Genomic DNA, 22,197 nt, shown 5'->3' on the forward strand with positions numbered 1-22,197 from the left:
ATTTCAAAGGGAACCCTGGTGTTTTAGGGGAGATCCTCATTGAATTCTAACGACTGCCAATGGAATAACTACAATTCCCATAAAAATCTCGACATTCTAAGTTCTAGACATTCCAAGGATACTATCAGAAACCCCACCGAAATAGCGAGAATATCGTAGAAACACTTAGAACTTCCGGAATTCAACATGCTGTTAAGAAAACACACGGGGAGCATCAAAATTCTACCGCAATTTCACCAGAATCTCAGTACTGGTGCTAGAAAATATGTGGTTCCAAATTTTATAGCTGTAATCTCAAGATCTCTTCATAGATGTTAAGCTAGTATTTAAAAAATCATCAATCACTGGCGTTGGCGAAGGCCGAAAACCACCCAGAAAATTCTTTGATGTACCATCATCATAAAATCATAGACATAAAGAGAATACCAGACTAATCGCAAAATTACACTACAAATTTTGTCAAATAACAGCACCTTCATGATTTGTGCAAATTGTCGCGTAATCGATTAGATTCCATGCATTTTCTTCATATGCATGATTGTATTAATTTTAGGCGTCACTCTGAATAGATTGTTCTTTACGTGCAGAATCACTCTGCACTCTGAATGGAAATTTCTTAACGTGCAGCTTCAGTCACTGCTCATGTTCGAAAGTAGTAAGTACTACATGTTCGAAAAGTTTTTTATTCATACCAAAAGTGTAGTAAACTTTGTGGATTTTGTTTTTGAGTAGATGCTACATGTAGTAAAGTTCAAAGTTTTTTATTCATACCACCCCTCTTGGGGACTTTTCAAAAAATCGCAGAAATTCTCGGGAGTGGGCCATTTGGCATAACGTCATTTGGCATAACGGCCATTTAGCATAATAGTCATTTGGCATTACCAGAATTATACCCCTTCTTTCAAAAAATGGCTGTTCCTGTTGTGAAAAATGATTTTTATGCCAAATGGCTTCATGCCAAATGACCCAGACCCGAAATTTTCAAAGAGGGTTCGAAAACAATCAAGAATTGCTTCGGAAAAGTAATTCAAGAAATTAACTAAAAGCTTCTCAAGTTATTATTTGATTTCATACAGTAACTACATCTAGAACGTATCGCATTGATTTGTCCAAGATTTGTTGTTGAGATTTCTCATGACTCCTAACGCTTACTTCAGACTTTACAATTGTTTATCTATAAACATCTCTAAGAACACCAAAAAATCATCTGCAAGTTTCTGCCAAAGATATTATGAAAAATTCTTACAGGGGATCCTGAATGAATTTCTGCAATATTTTCCAAATATATTAATATATTTATTTTCATACAAAGTTTTGATCTCATTTTTTCGTTATGATTATTGTTAACTCGATCAGAACATAATACATAATATTGAGTTATCATATACGATTATACCCAAAACATCGAAATATGTTTTCAATTAGTTCTCATTCTCTGCTCGGATAAGTCTTAAACTTTTGTATGAGACATAGTAAATTAAATTTAAAATAACTCTTTTTATTGTCGAATAATCGAATTTTTGAACATGTTTGCAGCGTCCATCGAAAATGTCGTTTTTTAATTGACCAGATACAATGGGTGATATGAATAAAAAACGTTGAACTTTACTACATGTAGCATCTACTCAAAAACAAAATCCACAAAGTTTACTACACTTTTGGTATGAATAAAAAACTTTTCGAACATGTAGTACTTACTACTTTCGAACATGAGCAGTGATTGAAGCTGCACGTTAAGAAATTTCCATTCAGGGTGCAGAGTGATTCTGCACGTAAAGAACAATCTATTCAGAGTGACGCTTGAAATTAATACAATCATGCATATGGCGGAAATGTATGGAATCTAATCGATTACGCGACAATTTGCACAAAATCATGAAGGTGCTGTAATTTGACAAGATTTGTAGTGTAATTTTGCGATTAGTCTGGTATTCTCTTTATGTCTATGATTTTATGATGATGGTACATCAAAGAATTTTCTGAGTGGTTTTCGGTCTTCGCCAACGCCAGCGATTGATGTTTTTTTTTAATATTAGCTTAACATCTATGAAGAGATCTTGAGACTACAGCTATCAAATTAGGAATTACATATTTTCTAGCACCAATACTGAGAATAGAATTTAGAGAGGTAGAATTTTGATGCTCCCCGTGTGTTTTCTTAACAGCATGTTGAATTCCGGAAGTTCTAAGTGTTTCTGTGATATTCTCGTTATTTTGGTGGGGTTTCTGATAGTATCCTTGGAATTTCTAGAACTTAGAACGTAGAGATTTTAGTGGGAATTGTAGTGATTCCATTTGTAGTCGTAAAAATTCAATGAGGATCTCTCCTAAAAATCCAGGGCTCCCTTTGAAATTATTAAAATTCTTATTGATTTTACAAAAAATCCCATTGAAATCTATAAAATATTTACCGACATTCAAAAGGTTTATATTAAAGCTTTGCTTTGAAATTCCAACGGAACTGGAGATCAACGGAATCTTATAGGTTTTTACAATAATTAGAAAGATTGTATTCAGAATTACAAATATTCACACAATAATTCGCAGGAATCCCACCGCAATCTCATAGATTCTTACAGAAATACCGTCTCAAAGATACCCACAGAATTCTAAGAGATTAATATCCGGAATCCCATTCCCACCCCAATTCTAGAGTTTTTACCAGATTTCTAATATTTCCGCAATATTCCTAGAATGGTATTTAAACTTCCAGAATTATCATAAAAAATCCGACATCCCTATCGGAATCTCAATGTTCCTACAGGAATTCCGGAATTCAAAAGGAAATCTGAGAATCTGAGATGTCGGAATTTACACGTAGAATTCAGAATTACATTATAAATATCTAAATTCCTACCGACATCCTAAAATTCCTAGAAAATAACATGATTATCGTAATGCCAGAGTTCACACGGATATTACAAATTGCTACTGCCAGTAATCTAACAGGAATCTCAGAATTGGTGGGGCGAATGTTTTCGTCACCTCAGAACTCCTAAGCAAAACTCAAAATACCTTCCGAAATATCAAAACTCATATAGTTTTCCCATGATTTTTAGTCAAAAGTAAATTATTCCATTCAATTTCGCGATCTCAAAGCATGAGTAGCAACCTCTTAAGCTAACTACCAGTAGCTTTGTAGTAAATGCTACCTTTATTCATAGCAACGCGTTGTTTGTAGTATGTTCGAAAGGTGTAGAAAGGAAAATGACACAAACATATTCCACTCGTGTTCCACATATAGCGTTTACTACCGAGATTGTAGTAAACTCAACTTTACTACATTTTATTCATACGGCCCAATATTTTTCTAAACACTGAAAATAACTTTTTAGTAGGGTTTAAGCACCGCCTTAGGTCAGCCTAAGGGTAAATGTTTTAGAAAATATATGAGTAGTCATACATGTACTGAAAATACGTTAATACCATATTTTGTAATGAGAGTGTGAGAGTTAGAATTATTAGGAAAAGGAATTGGGGGAATTTACGTATTTTCGGCAGTCTAAGCCGATGCCGCGCTTCTGTTCACATTTAGGCTCTGCTCAATCCTCTATCGATTCACCCCATGGACATGTTTTACAAAGTTTCGGACCTCATGTCAGTGTGCCTATTGTCGGCTTTCCCATAAGAACTGCAGCTCCAAATTATTTTTTTGAACCAATTTTGAGACGTATTCATTTGGATTGATGACATTTCTGACGAATTTGTTTATTCAGTCTTGGAAATCTCGTCAACAGGAAGCTAACAGAACAATGAATCTTCCAAATGTTTTCAGTGGTATGATTTGATAGAAAAATACTGTGAATTTGAAGCTTTGATATTGATTGCCGATAATAGTCGAACAGTGACGAAGCCGTAAATCACTCTACCATCAGTGCACCAGAATCGACTCATTTAAGGGAAGTTATGTGTTCAAATTTATTTTAAAATAACTATTGCGTCGATCCGAACTATTTTTATGTCACAGCTCCAAGTATAGGTAATCAGCGGCAAAATAAAAATAATTTGAAAAATTTTCATAAAAAATTATTTAATTGCATTTGTTACTGCATCTAAGTGTTCCTATTTCCGCTCACGGTAAACAGATTTCGTGACGAACTTACTAAAAAATGCATTAATTCGAATTCCGTTAGTTGTCCTGATTATTTTTATGGTCAAACCATAGCTACTACTGCAATAAAGAAGGCTATATACTAAAATAGACATTTCATTAAGATTTTGCTCAATTTTTTTCATGAGCGGCTATTGAAACACAAAGAATACCTAGTGTTCCAATAACCGCTCACGAGGTCTTGTGTTTTCAATATAAAGAATCATTTTATCAAATGAAAATAATGTCAGACGACCTCATTTAAAAATTCCTAATATTGCTAGAATATATCCGTGCGAAAAATGTTAGTTTTTGACACGAAAAATCAATTTTTACACTAGTGAGCTGAAACAGGGGCATGACGCGGGTACTGGTGCACTAATGGTACTTCCGTTATTCTTTTAATCAATTCGGCCAAGTAAACGAATGACTATAGGGACCTTCCTTACACGCTCAAAAAAGAGTTCTGGAAAACGTGAACTGTCAAAAATACACCGTGCACTACCACAAACGATCACTTAAACATGATCTAGTTCACGGTGTATTTTTGCTTGTTGACGAGTTCACGTCTGCTGTTCACGGATACGAGAACGGATTTTTTTTTCTGTGTAGCCGAGAGGTTAGAGTTTGCTGCCACAAAGTCAAGCCATGCTGAAGGTGTATGAGTAAAATTCCCGGTCGGTCCAGGATCTTTTCGTAATGGAAATTTCCTTGGCTTTTCAGGGCATAGAGTATGACCGTACTTGCTACACAATATACGAATGCGAAAATGGTAACTTTGTCAAAGAAAACTCTCAGTTAATAACTGTGGAAGTGATAATAAATACTAAGCTGAGAAGACGGCTATGTCGCAGTGAGGACGTAATACCAAAAAGAAGACGAATAAATGAATGACGGGGTTGATGGTCCAATGGCTACCGCTTCTGCTTCATAAGCAGTTGGTCATGGGTTCAATCCCATGCCCGTCCCTTTCCTAGCACTTTGTAGTTTTATCTTTCACTTGCTTCTATCTTCCACTCTTGATCTATCATACATTTCGTTTACAGAAATCGCTTGAACCAGAAACGGACAAGACACATTTTACCTACGTTTCCATCATTATATCACGCCTTTTCTTATGCCTGATTCATAAGCAGTCTGCTAACCAGAAGCAAGCCTTCCCGCATGAACTGGCGTAGATGCAGAGGTATATCCGGTCTACTGTGGGTAAGCTTTCAATTCAACATCAATTCCTCCCCCTTTCCCTGCACTCTGACGTGGCAGGCGCCATTGTTGCCTAAAAATAAAAAATCACCTGCACTTATACGCTGAGGGTGTCTGTTAGTCCCAAACTGTCATCTGGTTGATTTCTTGTGTAAGTGCAGTTGATCTGGCGATACTGAAGTAGCAACCACGGGCGGCCAATCAAGCTAAAGCTCAATTCGGACAAGTTTATGCATGTTGCACTTTTATATGAAAATAGTTTACTGAACACAAAATGTTTCATACTGATTTGCCGTACAAAACAGTGTATAACCCACTATTGCTATGACTGGCGATATGGTCACAATCGGTGATTCTGCCCTAACGTAATTATAACGAACTTCGTTGATTACTATTCTTTAGCATTGATTTCTTTGATACCATCCTTGTTAGCTGCCTTGTTGTTCTTGAGTTGGTCGATGACATCCTTAACATTCCTCAACATGGGAGCAGGTTGAATCAGATGCTGAGGTAGTCATTTCCTCGGTTGTCGTAACTATTTACATCTTTGTCCTCTGTGCCATTCAGGTGTCTATAATAATAGTGTGGCTTCCACCTTTCGATATTTCTTGTTAAAGCATTCGTATCGTCGATATGTTTCAGCGAATCCAAAGGTTTCCTTTGTTAGCCATCCAAAATGGAAAGATTGAATCCAAGAACATGGCGTTATTGTAATATGCCCCACTTACAATCCGCGTAGTTATCAACATTCAAAGCTGTTGAGCAAAAATACCTATACAGTGTTTTGGACATATGTACTTGCGGCCAATGAATTACCTACTTATGATTTTTAGGGCCTTCTTTCTTTCAAAACGCAACTCCGCGCCCAACTACAGGTTTCAACATGCATCGTTTAATTGAATTAAGCCAAATGTTTCTCGAGTAAATGCATCATAACACATGCAGATCTTATCCGTTCCTCTAAGTAATAATTTAAAATTTATACAACACTGATGTTACAGTCGTGCTTATTCTGCGCGGCGTGTGAGTCGAGACGAGTCGCTCTCACCGCGAGTGACGTGAGACGACTAATGTTAATCAAATGGGAGCAAGTCGACAATTGTCACCTCATTCGACTCATGTCACCTCACACGCCGCGCAGAATAGGCACGAGTATATAGGTGTAGGTAAAAGGGGGGAAAACGTTCGAAAACCTAGCGGAAATTTATACACAAACGATTGCGTTCAATGCGCCAGTTTAAAGACCTTTTTTTGTTTGTTAGGTTTTCTAAAAACGTATGAGAGAAACGCTTACTTCTAATAACAATGTCGCTTACTGTTTTCTGCTTTATCTTTTTTGTCTGTGATTTTAATTTTTATTCCTTGATTGATATACTGATACGAGATTAGCGGGTTGCTACGCCGTTAATGCTAGAAATGCCCTTGTCTCAGGGTCCAAGATATATGTTACTTATTTGTGACCTTCTTTTCATTCTATGCCACTTTACACTTTCAACGAGAGTCAGAGGATATAAACAGTCGTTTTAAAACATCATGTTTCGTTAAAGCTAATTATGCAACAAAGGTCATCTGGCCGGTTAATGTATTCTGTTAGAACTTACGCTAAACTTTCGTTGAAAAATAAACTTCTTTTGATCTTTGTTTTAGTACTACGCATATCGACGACGGGACACTTTATCATCTTCGAACCAGTTTGTTAGCTCGCATCAAATTGAATGCTGATCTGCTTCAAAATATAGATCATAATCTACGCTAGTTATAAATATACTTACTAATAACAATAATCGTAATATAATAGCAGCATCTCCTCTATCACACAACTCAACCCGCTCGCTAGGGACTAGAATGTTTGCACACTAACAGAGACCGCCTTCCTCCACGTCGTCCAAGCCGGACCCTGGGGCCGGTTTCCCGCCCTGTTCAAAAGAAAAGCGTATTACCCCTTAATATCGACAATTTGCACATGGAAGCCTTCTACATACCTCGGCCGCATTGCCACTGTTGGGGGACACGTACGATGCAGCGGCATTTTCGATAACGTTCGCCTTCGGAGCCACGGCAACGCCTTTCGGCAGGGGCAAATCCCTGGCCAATCGGGCGTACTCCACGTCCATGTGCCGGATGAAGGGCGATGCCAGAGCGCGAGCAGCCAGCTCCGGATCCTCATCATCGTAGGCCTGAAAGTGAATGCAATGCAAGTTTGAACGAGTGCAATCGTTTTGAGATCATTATGCGATTGGTAGGAACATAGACGAAAAGTTGGTAGAATCGGGAAATCATGTCCTACGGAAAAAAACATTTGATTGTACACGTTTTGTAATCATCTCACCTGCAGCAACGATTCCAACGTTTGAACCTCGGCGGCGTCGCAACAATTACCCCATTCTTTGAACGCCTTCTCGGCAGCCACGTAATCGCCGCGCGCCAGCTGCACAAGCACCAAAGCAACCGCCAGCCGCCCTATGGCCGACTCCGAACCGACTTGCTGATGGAGACCGATTTCACGCCGAATGGCATCCGCTGCCTGGTCGTACATTCCCAACTTCACCATGATTCGGGCCACCTTGCTGGCGTATTCGGCGCCCTGGCGGGAGGAATCTTCAATCTAAAAGAAATTGTTAGATGGTCGTTATTTTTCAAATTTTTAACTCTAAAGGCGTAGGGCTGGTAACGACTGAGTGTCTTAAACATAGGAACTTTAGAGACCTGATGCTTGAAAAAAAAGTCTGAAAAGAGGCTGAATTGGAACCCAGAAAGCGAAAATATCTACTCCAAACAAATTCGTAGAAAAGCTCTTAACAGTTTTTCTCAAATATTCTCTCGAGGAATTTTTGGAGCAATCCCTGGGAGTCACAGTGTATGAAAAGGAGTAGGAATTATTGTAGGCTTTCTAAGTAGTAGCGATGGAATGCTCCATGATTTTCTAATTCTAAAGTAACTCCTCTGTACATCTTTTGAAAAATTGCTCGAAGTATTTCTGGTACAAGAATGTTCCTGTAGGAAGCTCTGAAAGTATTCCAGAATCTCTGGAGATAACATTAGGACAATTCTTGAAGCTTTTCCTCGAGGAATCTGAGAAAAAAATCTCTAAGAATAAGTTGTATAGTCGTTTAATAGTCTCTGAAAGTGTCCCTGGCATTGTTGAATTTTGCATCAGATTTCATTTTCTAAGAAACTTTAGAGACCATTTTTGTTAAAATTGAGAACTTAGAGACTTTTCATTAACAATAGAGATTTCAAAAGACTTGCATTAAAATAGTGACCAAGTCTTTAAAAAGACACTTGTTACCATCCCTATGAAGGCAATTTGAACCTACCGTGGCCACATCCACCGCCAGCTTGTACAACTGCAGGGCGTCCTCCGGGTTGGTGCCCTCCAGAATCTTGGCCGCCTTATCGAGCGTTGCCGCGCCGGACTCGGGCGATCCATGCTGCTGGTAGAGGTTGCAAGCCTTTTCCGCGTACTTGCGCACCTCGGCCAAATTGTTCATGTCCTTGCAGATCAGGATCACCTGGTCCAGACACTTGGCCGCGTGGAAGATGGCCCGATTCTGGCGGTGACAGTCCGAGGCCTTCAGCAGGCACTCCTTGCACTGGTCCAACGCTTTCGCATTCCGGAAACATGTTGCTGAAAAAATCAACATTCATTTAAAATGCTTTCCCGAGCAATAACTGTTCAATTCATGAAGTTGATGTGGATGCTATATGGAATATTATTCATAATATTATCAGCCTCCTGACACCGCCCATACAACCCCATTGAAAAATAACGAGCAAACATCTATGGTTCCCACCTGGGAGGGAGAAACCAATACAAAATTTCTGTACGTCATAGTGAGCCGAGATTCCGCTGTCACGAACTGTCACTGTGAGCCCAGATCTCAAACATTGGACTAACATGAAAAAATCGCGTAACTGATTAAAGCACATTTTCGTATTTCTTCAAAAGTGATAAAAGTCGAATGAAAATCAATTCATGCACATAACGTAAGTAATGTCACGTGAGCACCATTTAATCTGATTGAACATAAAGCATTGAAAAACGCATCGTTCTACTTTTTCCAATGAAAATGAATATTTGGTGCATAGAAAACTGTGGCCCTTTTTTCATGTTTGTCAGGAAAGGTCGAAGGTGCACAACAACAGGAAACTACCGATTTTCTCGAAGCCTGCCTTGATTGTTGTTGGCAAGCTGGAGTTATCTTGCAGTTCGAAATAACGTTGTCTTATATTTCGTGTGTAGTATCGGTGCCTCCCTCCCAGGTTCCCACTGGGAAGTGGTTCCCACTGACAGCTCAATGTGTGTAAACAAATGACCGTTTGAGGAAAAACAATCGTTGACGGCGATATCTGTTTCTCCGAAAAATTTCTTTTCCCGCATAACAACAGTTATTTGAACAAACAAACGATTGCAAACTATTGGATTGTAGTACAGCAAGGCAATTTGGGTTGATGAGATTAGCTAGAAACCCATTTTAGTATTGGAGGAAAAATTCCCTAATATGATTAGGCTAATGTACGTTGTTGTTCTTGAGTTTGATGCTGACCACGAAAACATGGCTGCCTTGCCTAGCACCGGGTTGAATATTATGTTTTCAATTCATTAATGAACATGCAATCGGTTTTCTGTACATCGTTCAACTAGGATTGTACTTTTTCTTTTTTATTTGGCGAAATGGAACAGAGCCAGCTTATGAGTGTTCTTATGAGCACCTCTACAGTTATTAACTTAGAGGTCTCTTTGACAATTTATTGCCCATTTTTGTATGTGTATATCGTGTGGGAAGTCGAAGAAATTTCCAACACGAAAAACTCCTCGACCGATGGGATTCAAACCCATGAATTCTGGATGAGATTTTCACAGAAAACTTGAACTTGGAAATTCTTATGAACTCTTTGATAAACTTTCATAGGGTCCTAGCCAGGAATAACACAAAATCCTATACCGGGTAGCCCCGTTGGTTTGACCGCATTTAATCTGAACACTTTTTAATCTGTACCCCGCTAATTTGCACATCGTTAAAAATGAATCAATGCACGAGTTCATTATTTGACGTTTTAGCGGTGCCGTGTTATTTATGTTACCATGGAAACCAGTGAATTTGGCAAAGCTCAAACGTCAAATTAGTGAACTCGTGCATTGGTCCATAGGCCAGGAGAAGTGGATGAACTTGTCATTCATTTTTCTGTCAATTCTCATACAAAATCTACTTTTTCTCTGACAGAAATTCACTCTAGGTGAACCACTTCCCCTGGCCTATGGTTCAAACGTCATTTAGCTCATGGAACGGAGTGAAGTGAGATGGAACGCTGTGGAACGGAACGCAGAAGCTAAACAAAACAGCGAAAGAGGTAACCAGAAACACGTTTCTAGGGTAACTAGATGTTCAAATTAAAAATGAACCCCGATGGTTTGCATGAAGTGCCGTTGAAATTATCGGGGGTGCAAGGTACACAATTCTTGCTGGAATCTAGGTAGTGTCGCACCTCAGGTCTGTCCGTTGAGAAGCATGCGTCGTCATAATATGTAAATATTATGTAAATGGTTAGGAGGGTAATCGAAAGAGTTATGATATTTGTTGTTTGTAGTTCATTATTTTCAACAGTTTATGGGCCCAGGAACGCTTGGAGGACGCTGAGGCGACTCCGATGAGGGACCACCTGGATGATGAGACAGGACCCACGCTATGTCTAAACCAGACAATTGTTTTTTTATTTTTTTTATTAGTATCATTCCAAACATAACATTCATTTCTTATATCTAGGTGTTCTGTGTTATTATACAACACTATCATCACAGACAAACAGACGTCACACTCTCATCATTGTCCATCGACCACCTTTTTAACGGTCGATTCAAAAATATGGTAGATGGCCAATCCGCCACCCGCAGCGCTCGCATCATTTTTGTTCGCGTTTGACGTTTACACACTACCGCCATTTGTTGGCCCTTCGGCCAAACACACTAATTTTAGCATTGAGCGTACATGTCGTCGTGACTATTATTTTGATCGAGATTTGTTCTATGTGTTACGTCTGTTTGTCTGTGCTATCATCCTAATTTGGTAAAACAAAATTTAGATTTTATTAACATTTTGTTAACAACATATTACATTTCATTTGCCGTAGCAGTTCAGATTTTTTACAGGTGAGTTGATTTCACCTGCTTATAAGAGAAAAAAACGCTTTGAATATACTTAACCTAACTTAACCTAAACATATAACGCATTAATCGTGGCAATAGAAGATTGTAACGATTTTTGCCTGAAATTATTAATTATTTTATTTGACATTTGTTCCAATGTTTCAACTTTGGAAATTCTATGTAACTCATTGGTACTATACCAGGGAGGAAGCCTCAGAATCATTTTCAAAATTTTATTTTGAATTCTCTGCAGAGCTTTCTTCCTGGTATTACAACAGCTAGTCCATATTGGTACAGCATACAACATGGCTGGCCTGAAAATTTGTTTGAATATCAAAAGCTTGTTCTTAAGACAAAGTTTTGATTTTCTATTATTAAGGGGATAAAGACATTTTACATATTTATTACATTTGGTTTGAATGCCCTCAATGTGATTTTTGAAAGTTAAATTCTTATCAAGCTTGAGCCCTAGATACTTAACTTCATCTGACCAATTTATTGGAATCCCTCTCATCGTGACAACATGTCTACTTGAAGGTTTCAAATAAAGAGCTTTTGGTTTATGTGGGAATATTATTAGTTGAGTTTTGGAAGCATTAGGAGAAATCTTCCATTTTTGCAAGTATGAAGAAAAAAGAAAAACTTTTTTGCAATCGACTACAGATGACACGCAGGCTTCGACCTTTGGCGGAAAGGCCTGTGTCATCCGCAAATAAAGATTTTTGACATCCCTGAGGTAACTCAGGTAAGTCAGATGTGAAAATATTGTATAATATTGGTCCCAAAATGCTGCCTTGAGGAACACCAGCTCTTACAGGAAGTCTTTCAGATCTGGAGTTCTGATAATTAACCTGAAGAGTACGATTTGACAGATAACTTTGAATTATTCTAACAATGTATGTTGGAAAATTAAAGTTTTTTTTAATTTTACAATCAAACCTTCATGCCAAACACTGTCGAATGCTTTTTCTATGTCTAGAAGAGCAAGACCAGTAGAATAGCCTTCAGATTTGTTGGAACGGATCAAATTTGTTACACGTAAAAGTTGATGAGTGGTCGAATGTCCATGGCGGAATCCGAACTGTTCATTGGCAAAAATTGAATTTTCGTTGATGTGGGCCATCATTCTGCTCAAAATAACATTTTCAAAAAGTTTATTGATGGAGGAAAGCAAACTGATTGGCCGATAGCTAGAAGCTTCTGCTGGATTTTTGTCTGGTTTTAAAATTGGAACAACCTTAGCATTTTTCCATTTGTCAGGAAAATATGCTAATTGAAAACATTTGTTAAATATATCAACTAAAAATGATGAGGATGTAGAAAATTCCATCATCGCCAGGAGCTTTCATATTTTTGATTTTTTTAATAATAGTTCTCACTTCTTCCGAATCAGTCTCCCAGGCATTTTCGAAAACGTTCTCTTGATTGAGAATATTTTCGAACTCCTGAGTAACTTCATTTTCAATTGGACTAGTAAGTCCTAAATTAAAATTGTGCGCACTTTCAAACTGCATAGCAAGTTTTTGAGCTTTTTCGCAATTAGTTAGTAATAATTTGTTTTCCTTTTTCAATGCCGGTATTGGCTTCTGAGGTTTTTTCAAGATTTTAGATAATTTCCAAAAGGGCTTAGAGCCAGGGTCCAATTGAGAAATTTTATTTTCAAAATTTTTGTTTCTTAATTGAGCAAAACGCTTTTTGATTTCTTTCTGCAAATCCTGCCATATAATTTTCATAGCAGGATCGCGAGTGCGTTGAAATTGCCTTCTCCTCACGTTTTTAAGACGGATCAAGAGATTAAGATCATCGTCTATAATCACGGATTCAAATTTTACTTCACATTTTGGAATTGCAATGCTTCTGGCTTCAATAATGGAATTTGTTAAAGTTTCAAGAGCATTGTCAATATCAAGTTTAGTTTCTAAAGAAATGTTAACATCAAGATTAGAGTCAACATACGTTTCATATATATTCCAGTCGGCTCGTAAATAATTGAAAGTGGAGCTGATAGGATTTAGAATCGCTTCTTGGGATATTTGAAATGTAACAGGGACATGATCAGAATCAAAATCAGCATGAGTAACTAATTGGCTACAAAGATGACTAGAGTCGGTTAAGACCAAGTCAATCGTAGATGGATTTCTAGAAGAGGAAAAACATGTAGGGCTATCAGGGTATTGAATTGAGAAATATCCTGAAGAGCACTCATCAAATAAAATTCTGCCGTTGGAATTACTTTGAGAATTATTCCATGACCGATGTTTGGCATTAAAGTCACCAATGACAAAAAATTTGACTTATTGCGAGTCTATTTTCGCAAGTCAGTTTGGAGCAAATTAACTTGCTGTCCAGAGCATTGAAAAGGCAAATAGGTAGCTATGAACATATATTTACCAAACTGTGTTTCAACAGAAACACCTAAAGTTTCAAAAACTTTAGTTTCAAATGATGAAAACAGTTGATGTTTTATACGCCTATGAATGATGATTGCAACTCCCCCACATGCCCCATCAAGTCGATCGTTACGATAAACAAAAAAGTTAGGATCTCTTTTGAGTTTAGATCCAGGTTTTAAATACGTATCGGTAATAACTGCTATATGCACGTTATTAACCGTAAGAAAATTAAACAGCTCGTCCTCTTTACCATTCAGAGAACGAGCATTCCAATTTAAAATATTTAAATTATTATTTGGATCCATTAGAAAAACGTAATCCAATAACAATTTGATTTGTAAATTTTACACCTACTTGGACTGCTTCAGTCATAGTGGTGGCTTTGAACATTGCATCAATCATTAGATTCAATTGTTCAGTTAGAAAATTAAAATCAGAGGCAGACATGTCATGCGATTTCCCATTAGAATCTCCGGTAGACGAAGAAGCGGAGTTACCTGTGGCGGTAGGATTTTTTCCATTTGATTTGAAACAAGTAGAATGGGTACCCATGGATCGAACAGGGGAGGAGTTCGAATTTCCTGCTACGATATCGGCAAAGGATTTTCCGTGGGTAGATACATTCGAAATTGAAAGATTCGAACGGCTACCCGACGGATTAAAATTAGTTTGTGAATGAGCATGATTATGATCTTCCTGATGGGTATGATTCATGATCAAGCGATCGTTAACTGAAAAATGAGCATTGTTCGATACTCTACCAGGCAAATTGCGGAAACGACCGTTATCGTAATGGTTATTATCTTTTATCTGCCTGGCACGAGCCTCAATGACCCTTTTGCGTGAAGGGCATTCCCAAAAATTAGCTTTATGGGGGCCCTTGCAATTGGCACATTCAAACTTTCTGGTATCTTCTTTCACAGGACAGACGTCCTTTGCGTGAGAAGAACCCCCGCAAATCATGCATTTAGCATCCATGCGACAATTTTTTGTACCATGACCCCACTTTTGGCACCGACGGCACTGAGTGGGGTTCTGGTAATTTCTGGAAATGTTCCCATGTCACACGGACATCGAACATAAGTTTTGCTTTTTCTAAAGCTTTAATATTATTTAGTTCTTTTTTGTTAAAGTGAACTAAATAAAATTCTTGAGAAAGCCCTTTCCGAACAATGCCAGATTGGGTTCTCTTTTTCATAATGATTACTTGGACTGGGGAAAATCCAAGTAAATCATTTATTCCATTTTTGATCTCTTCAGGTGATTAATAGTCACTTGAGAGACCTTTCAAGACAACTTTGAACAAACGTTCAGTTTTGTCGTCATAAGTAAAAAAATTGTGCTTCTTCTCTTCAAGATGTTTGAGAATAAGTTCACGATCTTTAATAGTTTCCGGCAAAACGCGACAGTCTCCTTTCTTTGCGATTTGGAAGGAAACCTTGATTCCCCTAATGGAGTTCAAGTCAAGATCTCCTGCCTAAATCCCCCAAATTCGGAACAACTGACCACGATAGGCGGCACTCTTTGCTTCCTCACTTGAATCAAAGAGCCTGGGCTAGAGGCTGCTTCGATTTGGTGTTCGGAAAATTTGTCTAGAGCATCGAACTGATTGCTCATTTCGATACAATTATTCATTTCACCCTTGGAAGAAAGTTCGCATTCCGGGGAAGCGTCCTTTCTTCCATTCTTGCCACGTGTAGTGACAGTTTTAAACCCCACTTTTTTGGAAGGAAGTAGTGAATTCAGAGATTCACCCTTCCTTTTGTTAGTTGTTGATACCATGTTTAGTTAATAAACGAAAAAAGACGTGACCTTCGAGAGGTTTTTTCCCAAGACGGTGTCCAAGAAGGATTACCACCGCTAGCTTTCGCCAACGGGTCCAACGAAAAATCGAAGGCACGGGTCCAATCAAGGATCGTAAAGGGATCAATAGTAGAAAAAATAGTACTGAAACATACTGTTTTAGTAGCACTGAAAAGTACTGATTTATTGCTTTAGGTAGTTTTTAAGAAAACTTCCAAGAGCAGAGAGAATTCGTGTACGCACAGCACGAAGGTACGATGCGCACTGAGCTCCTTATTTGTTAGGAACATCAACGAAGAACGACAAAAAGAAGCTGCTATTGTTGCTGTAAAACAAAAGTTTTCTAGCGTTTTCCATAAAGATTTTTCGTCACCAATTGTAGGCTATGAAGCAGACTTGGTGCTTAAAGAAGACTCGCCTATTTTCAAAAGAGCTTATGAGGTACCGTACAGACTGCAGGATAAGGTAGTCGAGCATTTGGAAATGTTAGAACAACAAAACGTCATAACTCCTATTAAGACCAGCGAATGGGCCTCACCTGTGGTCGTGGTCATCAAAAAGGATCAGCAAATAAGATTAGTAATAGACTGCAAAGTTTCTATTAATAAACTTATTATACCTAACTCATATCCTATTCCTATTGCCCAAGATATTTTTGCTAAATTGTCAGGGTGCAAAGTTTTTTGTTCTTTGGACCTAGAAGGGGCCTACACTTAACTCTCTTTGTCTGAAAAGTCTAGAAAATGTGTCGTCATAAATACAATCAAAGGATTGTTCAGATATAATAGATTACCACAGGGAGCTACGTCAAGCGCAGCCATTTTCCAGCAGGTTATGGAGCAAGTACTTGAGGGTTTAAAATATGTATCAGTATATTTGGATGACGTTCTCATAGCGGGAACTGATTTTGCTGATTGTTGCGAGAAACTCCATACGGTACTTGACAGACTTTCAAAAGCTAACATTAAAGTAAATTGGAGCAAGTGTAAGCTCTTTGTATCAAATTTGCCATATTTAGGCCATGTTATCACAGAAAATGGTTTGCTGCCTTGTCCAGAAAAAAAATAATACAATTAGCAAAGCTCCAGTGCCCAAAAATGTTAATGAATTGAAATCGTTTTTGGGCCTTATCAATTATTATGGAAGATTTATTCCTAAGTTGTCGCCCAGGCTACACTGTTTGTACAATTTGTTAAAAAAAAAGATGTGAATTTCATGTGGGACAACAAATGCGAGCAAGCATTCCAAAACAGAAAGCGACAACTATTAGATGCAAATATATTAGAGTTTTATGACCCGAATAAACCTATAATTGTAGTGACAGATGCGTCTGGATATGGTCTCGGTGGAGTTATAGCACATGTTGAAAATGGCATTGAAAAACCAATTAGCTTCACTTCATTTTCTTTGAACAAGGTACAACGTTCCTATCCCATTTTACATTTGGAGGCATTGGCTTTAGTATGCTGCGTGAAGAAGTTCCATAAGTATCTTTATGGGAAAACATTCACAGTATACACGGATCATAAGCCACTTGTGTCAATTTTTGGAAAACCTGGAAGAAATACGTTATACGTAACTAGACTGCAAAGATACGTCTTGGAAATGTCAATATACGATTTTGAGATTGCTTATCGACCGCCAGGACAAATGGGCAACGCTGATTTCTGTTCTCGCTTCCTACTGGAACAGATGGTGCCCAAAGAAAACGATCAAGAATTCGTTAAAAATATAAATTTTAGTCAAGAATTTCCTGTTGATTTCTCATTAGTAGCAACAGAAACGAAGCAGGATTGTTTTTTGCAAAAAGTAATATCTTATTATCAACATGGATGGCCTGAGAGAATTGATAATGAATTATTAAACATATTTTCAAACCAGCATGACCTGGAAGTTATTAACGGATGCCTAATATATCAAGACAGGGTAGTTATTCCAACATCCATGCAAAAGAGAATTCTGAAATTGCTACAGTGTAACCACAGTGGGATTGTAAAAATGAAACAATTGGCACGAAGGTCTGTGTACTGGTTTAACATCAACGCAGACATTGAATCTTATATACGTAATTGTGATCCGTGTAACAGAATGTTGATAACTCCCAAGGAAAAAGTAGAAACTAAATGGATTCCTACCAATCGACCGTTTTGTCGCATCCACGCAGATTTTTTTTTTACCTTAATCAAAAAGTATTTCTGATCATTGTTGATAGTTTTTCAAAGTGGATAGAGTTGGAGTGGATAAAATACGGTACAGACGCTGAGAGAGTGATTCGTAAGTTTGTTGCTCTGTTCGTCCGCTTTGGTCTACCAGACGTAGTAGTTACTGATGGAGGGCCTCCATTCAATTCACATGCATTTGTATCCTTTGTGGAGAAACAGGGAATTAAAGTTATGAAAAGCCCACCATATCATCCGGCAAGCAATGGACAAGCAGAAACGTCCGTAAAACTAGCAAAAGAAGTGCCTAAAAAGTTCCTGTTAGACAAAGAAGTAATGAACCTACAAATGGAAGACCAAATAAATCTATTTCTTATTAACTACAGAAATACCTGTTTGACGAAGGAGGGAAGTTTCCCTTCGGAAAAAGTCTTCAACTATTCACCTAAAACTATGATAGATTTGATAAATCCTAAGAAAGCATATGTACCAAAAATCAATAACGATACTAACAATAGTGAAGTTGGTGTTAATCCAAAGACGACGAGTAATCGAACTAGATCCATGACTACCGTAGATCCTATATTCAAGCTAAAAACAGGGGAAACGATATGGTATAAAAAAACAATTCAAAGGATTTTACTAGGTGGGTAGAGGCTAAATTTGTGAGACCATGTTCTCCGACTGTTTTTCAGATCTTAATTGGAAACGTGGTGGCAAAGGCCCACAGAGGGCAATTAAGGGTTCCTAAGACAGTAGCGAAGCCACCACCGCTAAACCTGACGACTCCATGCAGGAAGAACTACAAGCGTGCCCGTTCCATTTCCAATGAGGAAGATTTCCCTGGATATGGAGAAGATGACGTTGCGACACGAAAGCGTCGTGGTCTGGAATTCGAGAAAGAAGGGGCCGGAAACGAAGGTGTAATATCTCCAGTGGTACGAAGGTCCAAACGGCTATGGCGGCATCCACAAATTACGTAACGCTCGAAGGGGGGGGGGGGGTAAGCTCGAGCGTTACGACCCATACAAAAATTTTAAAATTTTCATACAAAAAGCGTTACGGAGGGGGGGGGGTCAAAAATTCCCCATTTTAGCGTTACGTAATAAATGGATGCCGCCTATTAGAAAAGAATAAGACAAGAACTCCTTGAATTCTATAACCGATATGAGCGTAAGACGCATTTGAGTTGAATAATAAATGAATTGTTAGATCTGAAATATTGTGAGCAATCAAAATATCTAAATGCATTAAAATGCATTTGGAATCTTTTATAGGGGTGAGAATTGTGGAGTCTATGAAATGACCAGATAGAAGTATAACCCTTTTATCTACTTATGATACATATGCTGCGAATATAAATGTCGACAAGAAAATACAAGAATCATTTCCAGTATTTCGAGAATGCTTTTCAATAGGTGCTGGCTGTGCAAGCACTTCGATAGATAGATAGAATCCATGGAGGAATTCATGGGTATGGGTAGGAATTTCTAGAGGAATCTCCGGATAAATTTCAAGGTGAATCCCTGGAAAAATCCTTGGAATGATTCATGTAGCCATTTTCCTGGAAGTATCCCTGGTAGAATTCTAGAAGAAAAATCTTGAGTAATTCGTATGCAAATTCATGTTATTTCTTTAGAATCTCTAGATAAAGAAGGAAATCTCTGGACTAATTTGTAGAGGAAATTTGAGAGGATAACCTGAAAAATTCTGGAGAAATATCTGAAGTAATCCTGTAGAGATTTTCCTACATGAATCCTTAGATGAGTCTCTGCAAGAATTTTTGGAGGAATATCAGGAGAAATCGATTGAAGAATCTTCGTAGGAATCTTCCTATTTCTTGGAAAAGTTACTTGAGGAATCTTTAAAGAAATTCCTGGAGAAATCCCAGTAACGATTTAACTGGAGGAAATTCAGCAGCGCACTAAAAATTTTAACCTCTATTCTGTTGCAAAGTTGGCAATTGTCGAGTTCACAAACGTTGCAAGTGTTCATTGTTGGATAACTGTTTCAATTTCAAGATGAGTTTGAAACACAAATAACGAAAAATTGGCATGGACAATAATTTCTATAGAAATAAGGGACAGTTTGGTATAAATGAAATGCGGAGCGTTTCGCGGGATAAATGGTACCGCAAAAAAAAACGGGACGTCGGCCACTTTAATTGTGTTGGATCTTAAGTTTCAATAAATCCGCAGAATAGTAGATAAACGATGTACAGAATATCGCTTACAATTTCATTAATGAATAAATGTCATAATCAAGGCGTCCACTTTATAAAATGAACAGTCCCTTACCTCAATCATTTTGTACTTACCAGCTTTGTTATACTCATCAGCAGCAAAATCGTAATCCGGCCTCCATTTGAGCAGCGATGTTTTCAAGCTTAAGTTCCAATCAGTGGCAAAATCCCGGCAGCCAAAAGGAGTAACGAAGGTAATTGAAATATAATGAGAATATTATTAGAAAAATCTTCCCATCCGACCTAAACAAGGGAAGTTGATAAAACACAAAAAACATCATCGATTTTATCCCCACACACACTGAACTGGGGGGAAAGTCCCCCTCCCCTCCATGGAACAAGCAGAATGAAAAATGACGAAATGGGCCAAACCTTTTCTCAGCCTGACGAATATGTTCTTGAGCTTCCTCGATTTTGCTGGACATTATTGCACTTTCCAATTGCTGACTTTGCTAGCGGTAGTCTTAGCCAGTTGGATTCTTACAAACAGTTACTGTCCACCAATCGATGATTGGAAAATTGCACAAACAATAATCACTTTCCTTGAGCACTACCAGAGAGAGAACAGCAGCTATTTTCACAAAATCCAATTTGACACTGATGTGACAGTCTGAATCTCCTTCGTTATCCAGTGCAGTCTGGCTGGCGTTGATGTGTTTTTATCAATGAAATTTACTCTTTCACGCAAAGTCCCGTTATCCGCGAAGGGAAGTCCGACAAGTTTGGCTAGACATCTGATAATTCATTTTCCCTTCGTTCCTACCCGAGGGGACCAACGATGCTGGCGCACGAATTTCATTCCACCAGCAAAAATCACGGAAAGGTCTAATTCACAAATTTCATAATGCTGCAGGGGGTGGGTGCCCGGATAAAAAATACAATACAAAAACAATATAACTTATTGAAACAGTACCATTCAATATATTGGAAATACAATACAGTATATTGTAAAATGACAATACAATTACAGTACAATATATTGTTTTGAACAGTTCACTGTATGGTATATGAGATTTTTGCAATATAATGTATGGGTGGTTAAGTATCGTAACAATACAAATATAGATATTTTCTCATACAAACATTTTGAAAACACAATATGATATATTGTTCATGTATTGTCTTGATAAGCAATTCGTGTATTGTTGTACAATACAAAAACAATTCAACAAACTGTATCATGGTTGCATGTCAGTAAATGTCAAGTGACTTCTAAAAAACTACTTATTTTGACTTTTTGAATATTTTCCACCCAACATTTCTTGCTTTTTGAACTTGTTTTGTTTATTTTTTTCAGCAAAGCTACATAGAAAAAAGCAACAGTTGTTTTACGCGAAAATAGGAATTTGACCAAAATTGTAAGGTATAAAACCAATTAAAAACAATACAATGTTCTGTTACAATATATTATATTGTTTTTGAATTGTATATCCAAACATGAATAATATTGCTTCGACATTCAATTACAATACGCTGTATTGTATCCAATACGTTATATTGTACATTAATGGTTTATTCCATTCACTGAATGATACGTTTTTATCCGGGTGGGTATCCCCATGATGTTACGGCTCAAACAACATTTGTAGAACATCCATACAAAAAGCGTTACGAGGGGGTGGGTGGGTGTCGAAAATTATCATTTTTGGCGTTATGAAATATGTGAATGAACCCAAAGCCGAAACAAACCAAAATCAATGTCGTTCTTCAATGTTTTCCCATCGTAAAACTTGCACCCAAATTTATTGATCTTCTATTCCGCAGCACACCGATTGCCACCGATGCAGAAAATCCTACACGGAGAAATCGGACTAGGGTAAGTGTTCCCTTAGTTGTGGGTGTTCCTATAGTTGCGGTAGTGTCGTTTTCACTGATTTTATCACAATAGCCACCGAACCGACACTGCCAATCGACGTATTGGCTTGTTGATACACGGAATAATTGAAAAGAGCGTTCAAATTGCTTTAAAACTGATGAAATACCACTAAAATTGCTAAACCTTTTCTTGCTTGTACCAATAGTTGCGGTAAAGTGTTCCTATAGTGGAGGATCCCATAAGAAAACAACGGATACCGCAACTATAGGAACACAAATTAAAAATATACCTCAACTAAAGGAACAGTGTACCAATGGACCTATGGACGAGTTCACGATTTGACGTT

The 22,197-nt window shown here is 37.8% G+C and overlaps 1 protein-coding gene across 1 annotated transcript; it reads right to left on the bottom strand.

Moving 5' to 3' along the window:
* Nucleotides 1–6,592: 6,592 nt before the first annotated feature.
* On the bottom strand, nucleotides 6,593–20,716 carry LOC5573548 (gamma-soluble NSF attachment protein). Its single transcript, XM_001654633.2, has 6 exons — nucleotides 20,408–20,716; nucleotides 20,111–20,178; nucleotides 8,611–8,921; nucleotides 7,623–7,898; nucleotides 7,276–7,470; nucleotides 6,593–7,209 (listed from the first exon to the last, which is right to left on the bottom strand). Exons 1-6 carry the CDS (start codon nucleotides 20,458–20,460, stop codon nucleotides 7,150–7,152), a joined length of 963 nt encoding a protein of 320 aa, XP_001654683.1. The 5' UTR covers nucleotides 20,461–20,716; the 3' UTR covers nucleotides 6,593–7,149.
* Nucleotides 20,717–22,197: the final 1,481 nt, after the last annotated feature.

The sequence above is a fragment of the Aedes aegypti genome, chromosome 2 (assembly GCF_002204515.2).
Source record: "Aedes aegypti strain LVP_AGWG chromosome 2, AaegL5.0 Primary Assembly, whole genome shotgun sequence".
Classification (NCBI taxonomy): Eukaryota; Metazoa; Arthropoda; class Insecta; order Diptera; family Culicidae; genus Aedes; species Aedes aegypti.

Excerpts from the sequence above, each read along its gene's own strand:
- LOC5573548 (XM_001654633.2), bottom strand. The coding sequence starts at position 20,460 with ATGTCCAGCAAAATCGAGGAAGCTCAAGAACATATTCGTCAGGCTGAG. Across the intron at positions 8,922-20,110 it reads TGATGAGTATAACAAAGCTG|CAACATGTTTCCGGAATGCG; the intron begins GTAAGTACAAAA and ends TGATTTTTTCAG. Across the intron at positions 7,899-8,610 it reads TGGCGGTGGATGTGGCCACG|ATTGAAGATTCCTCCCGCCA; the intron begins GTAGGTTCAAAT and ends AATTTCTTTTAG.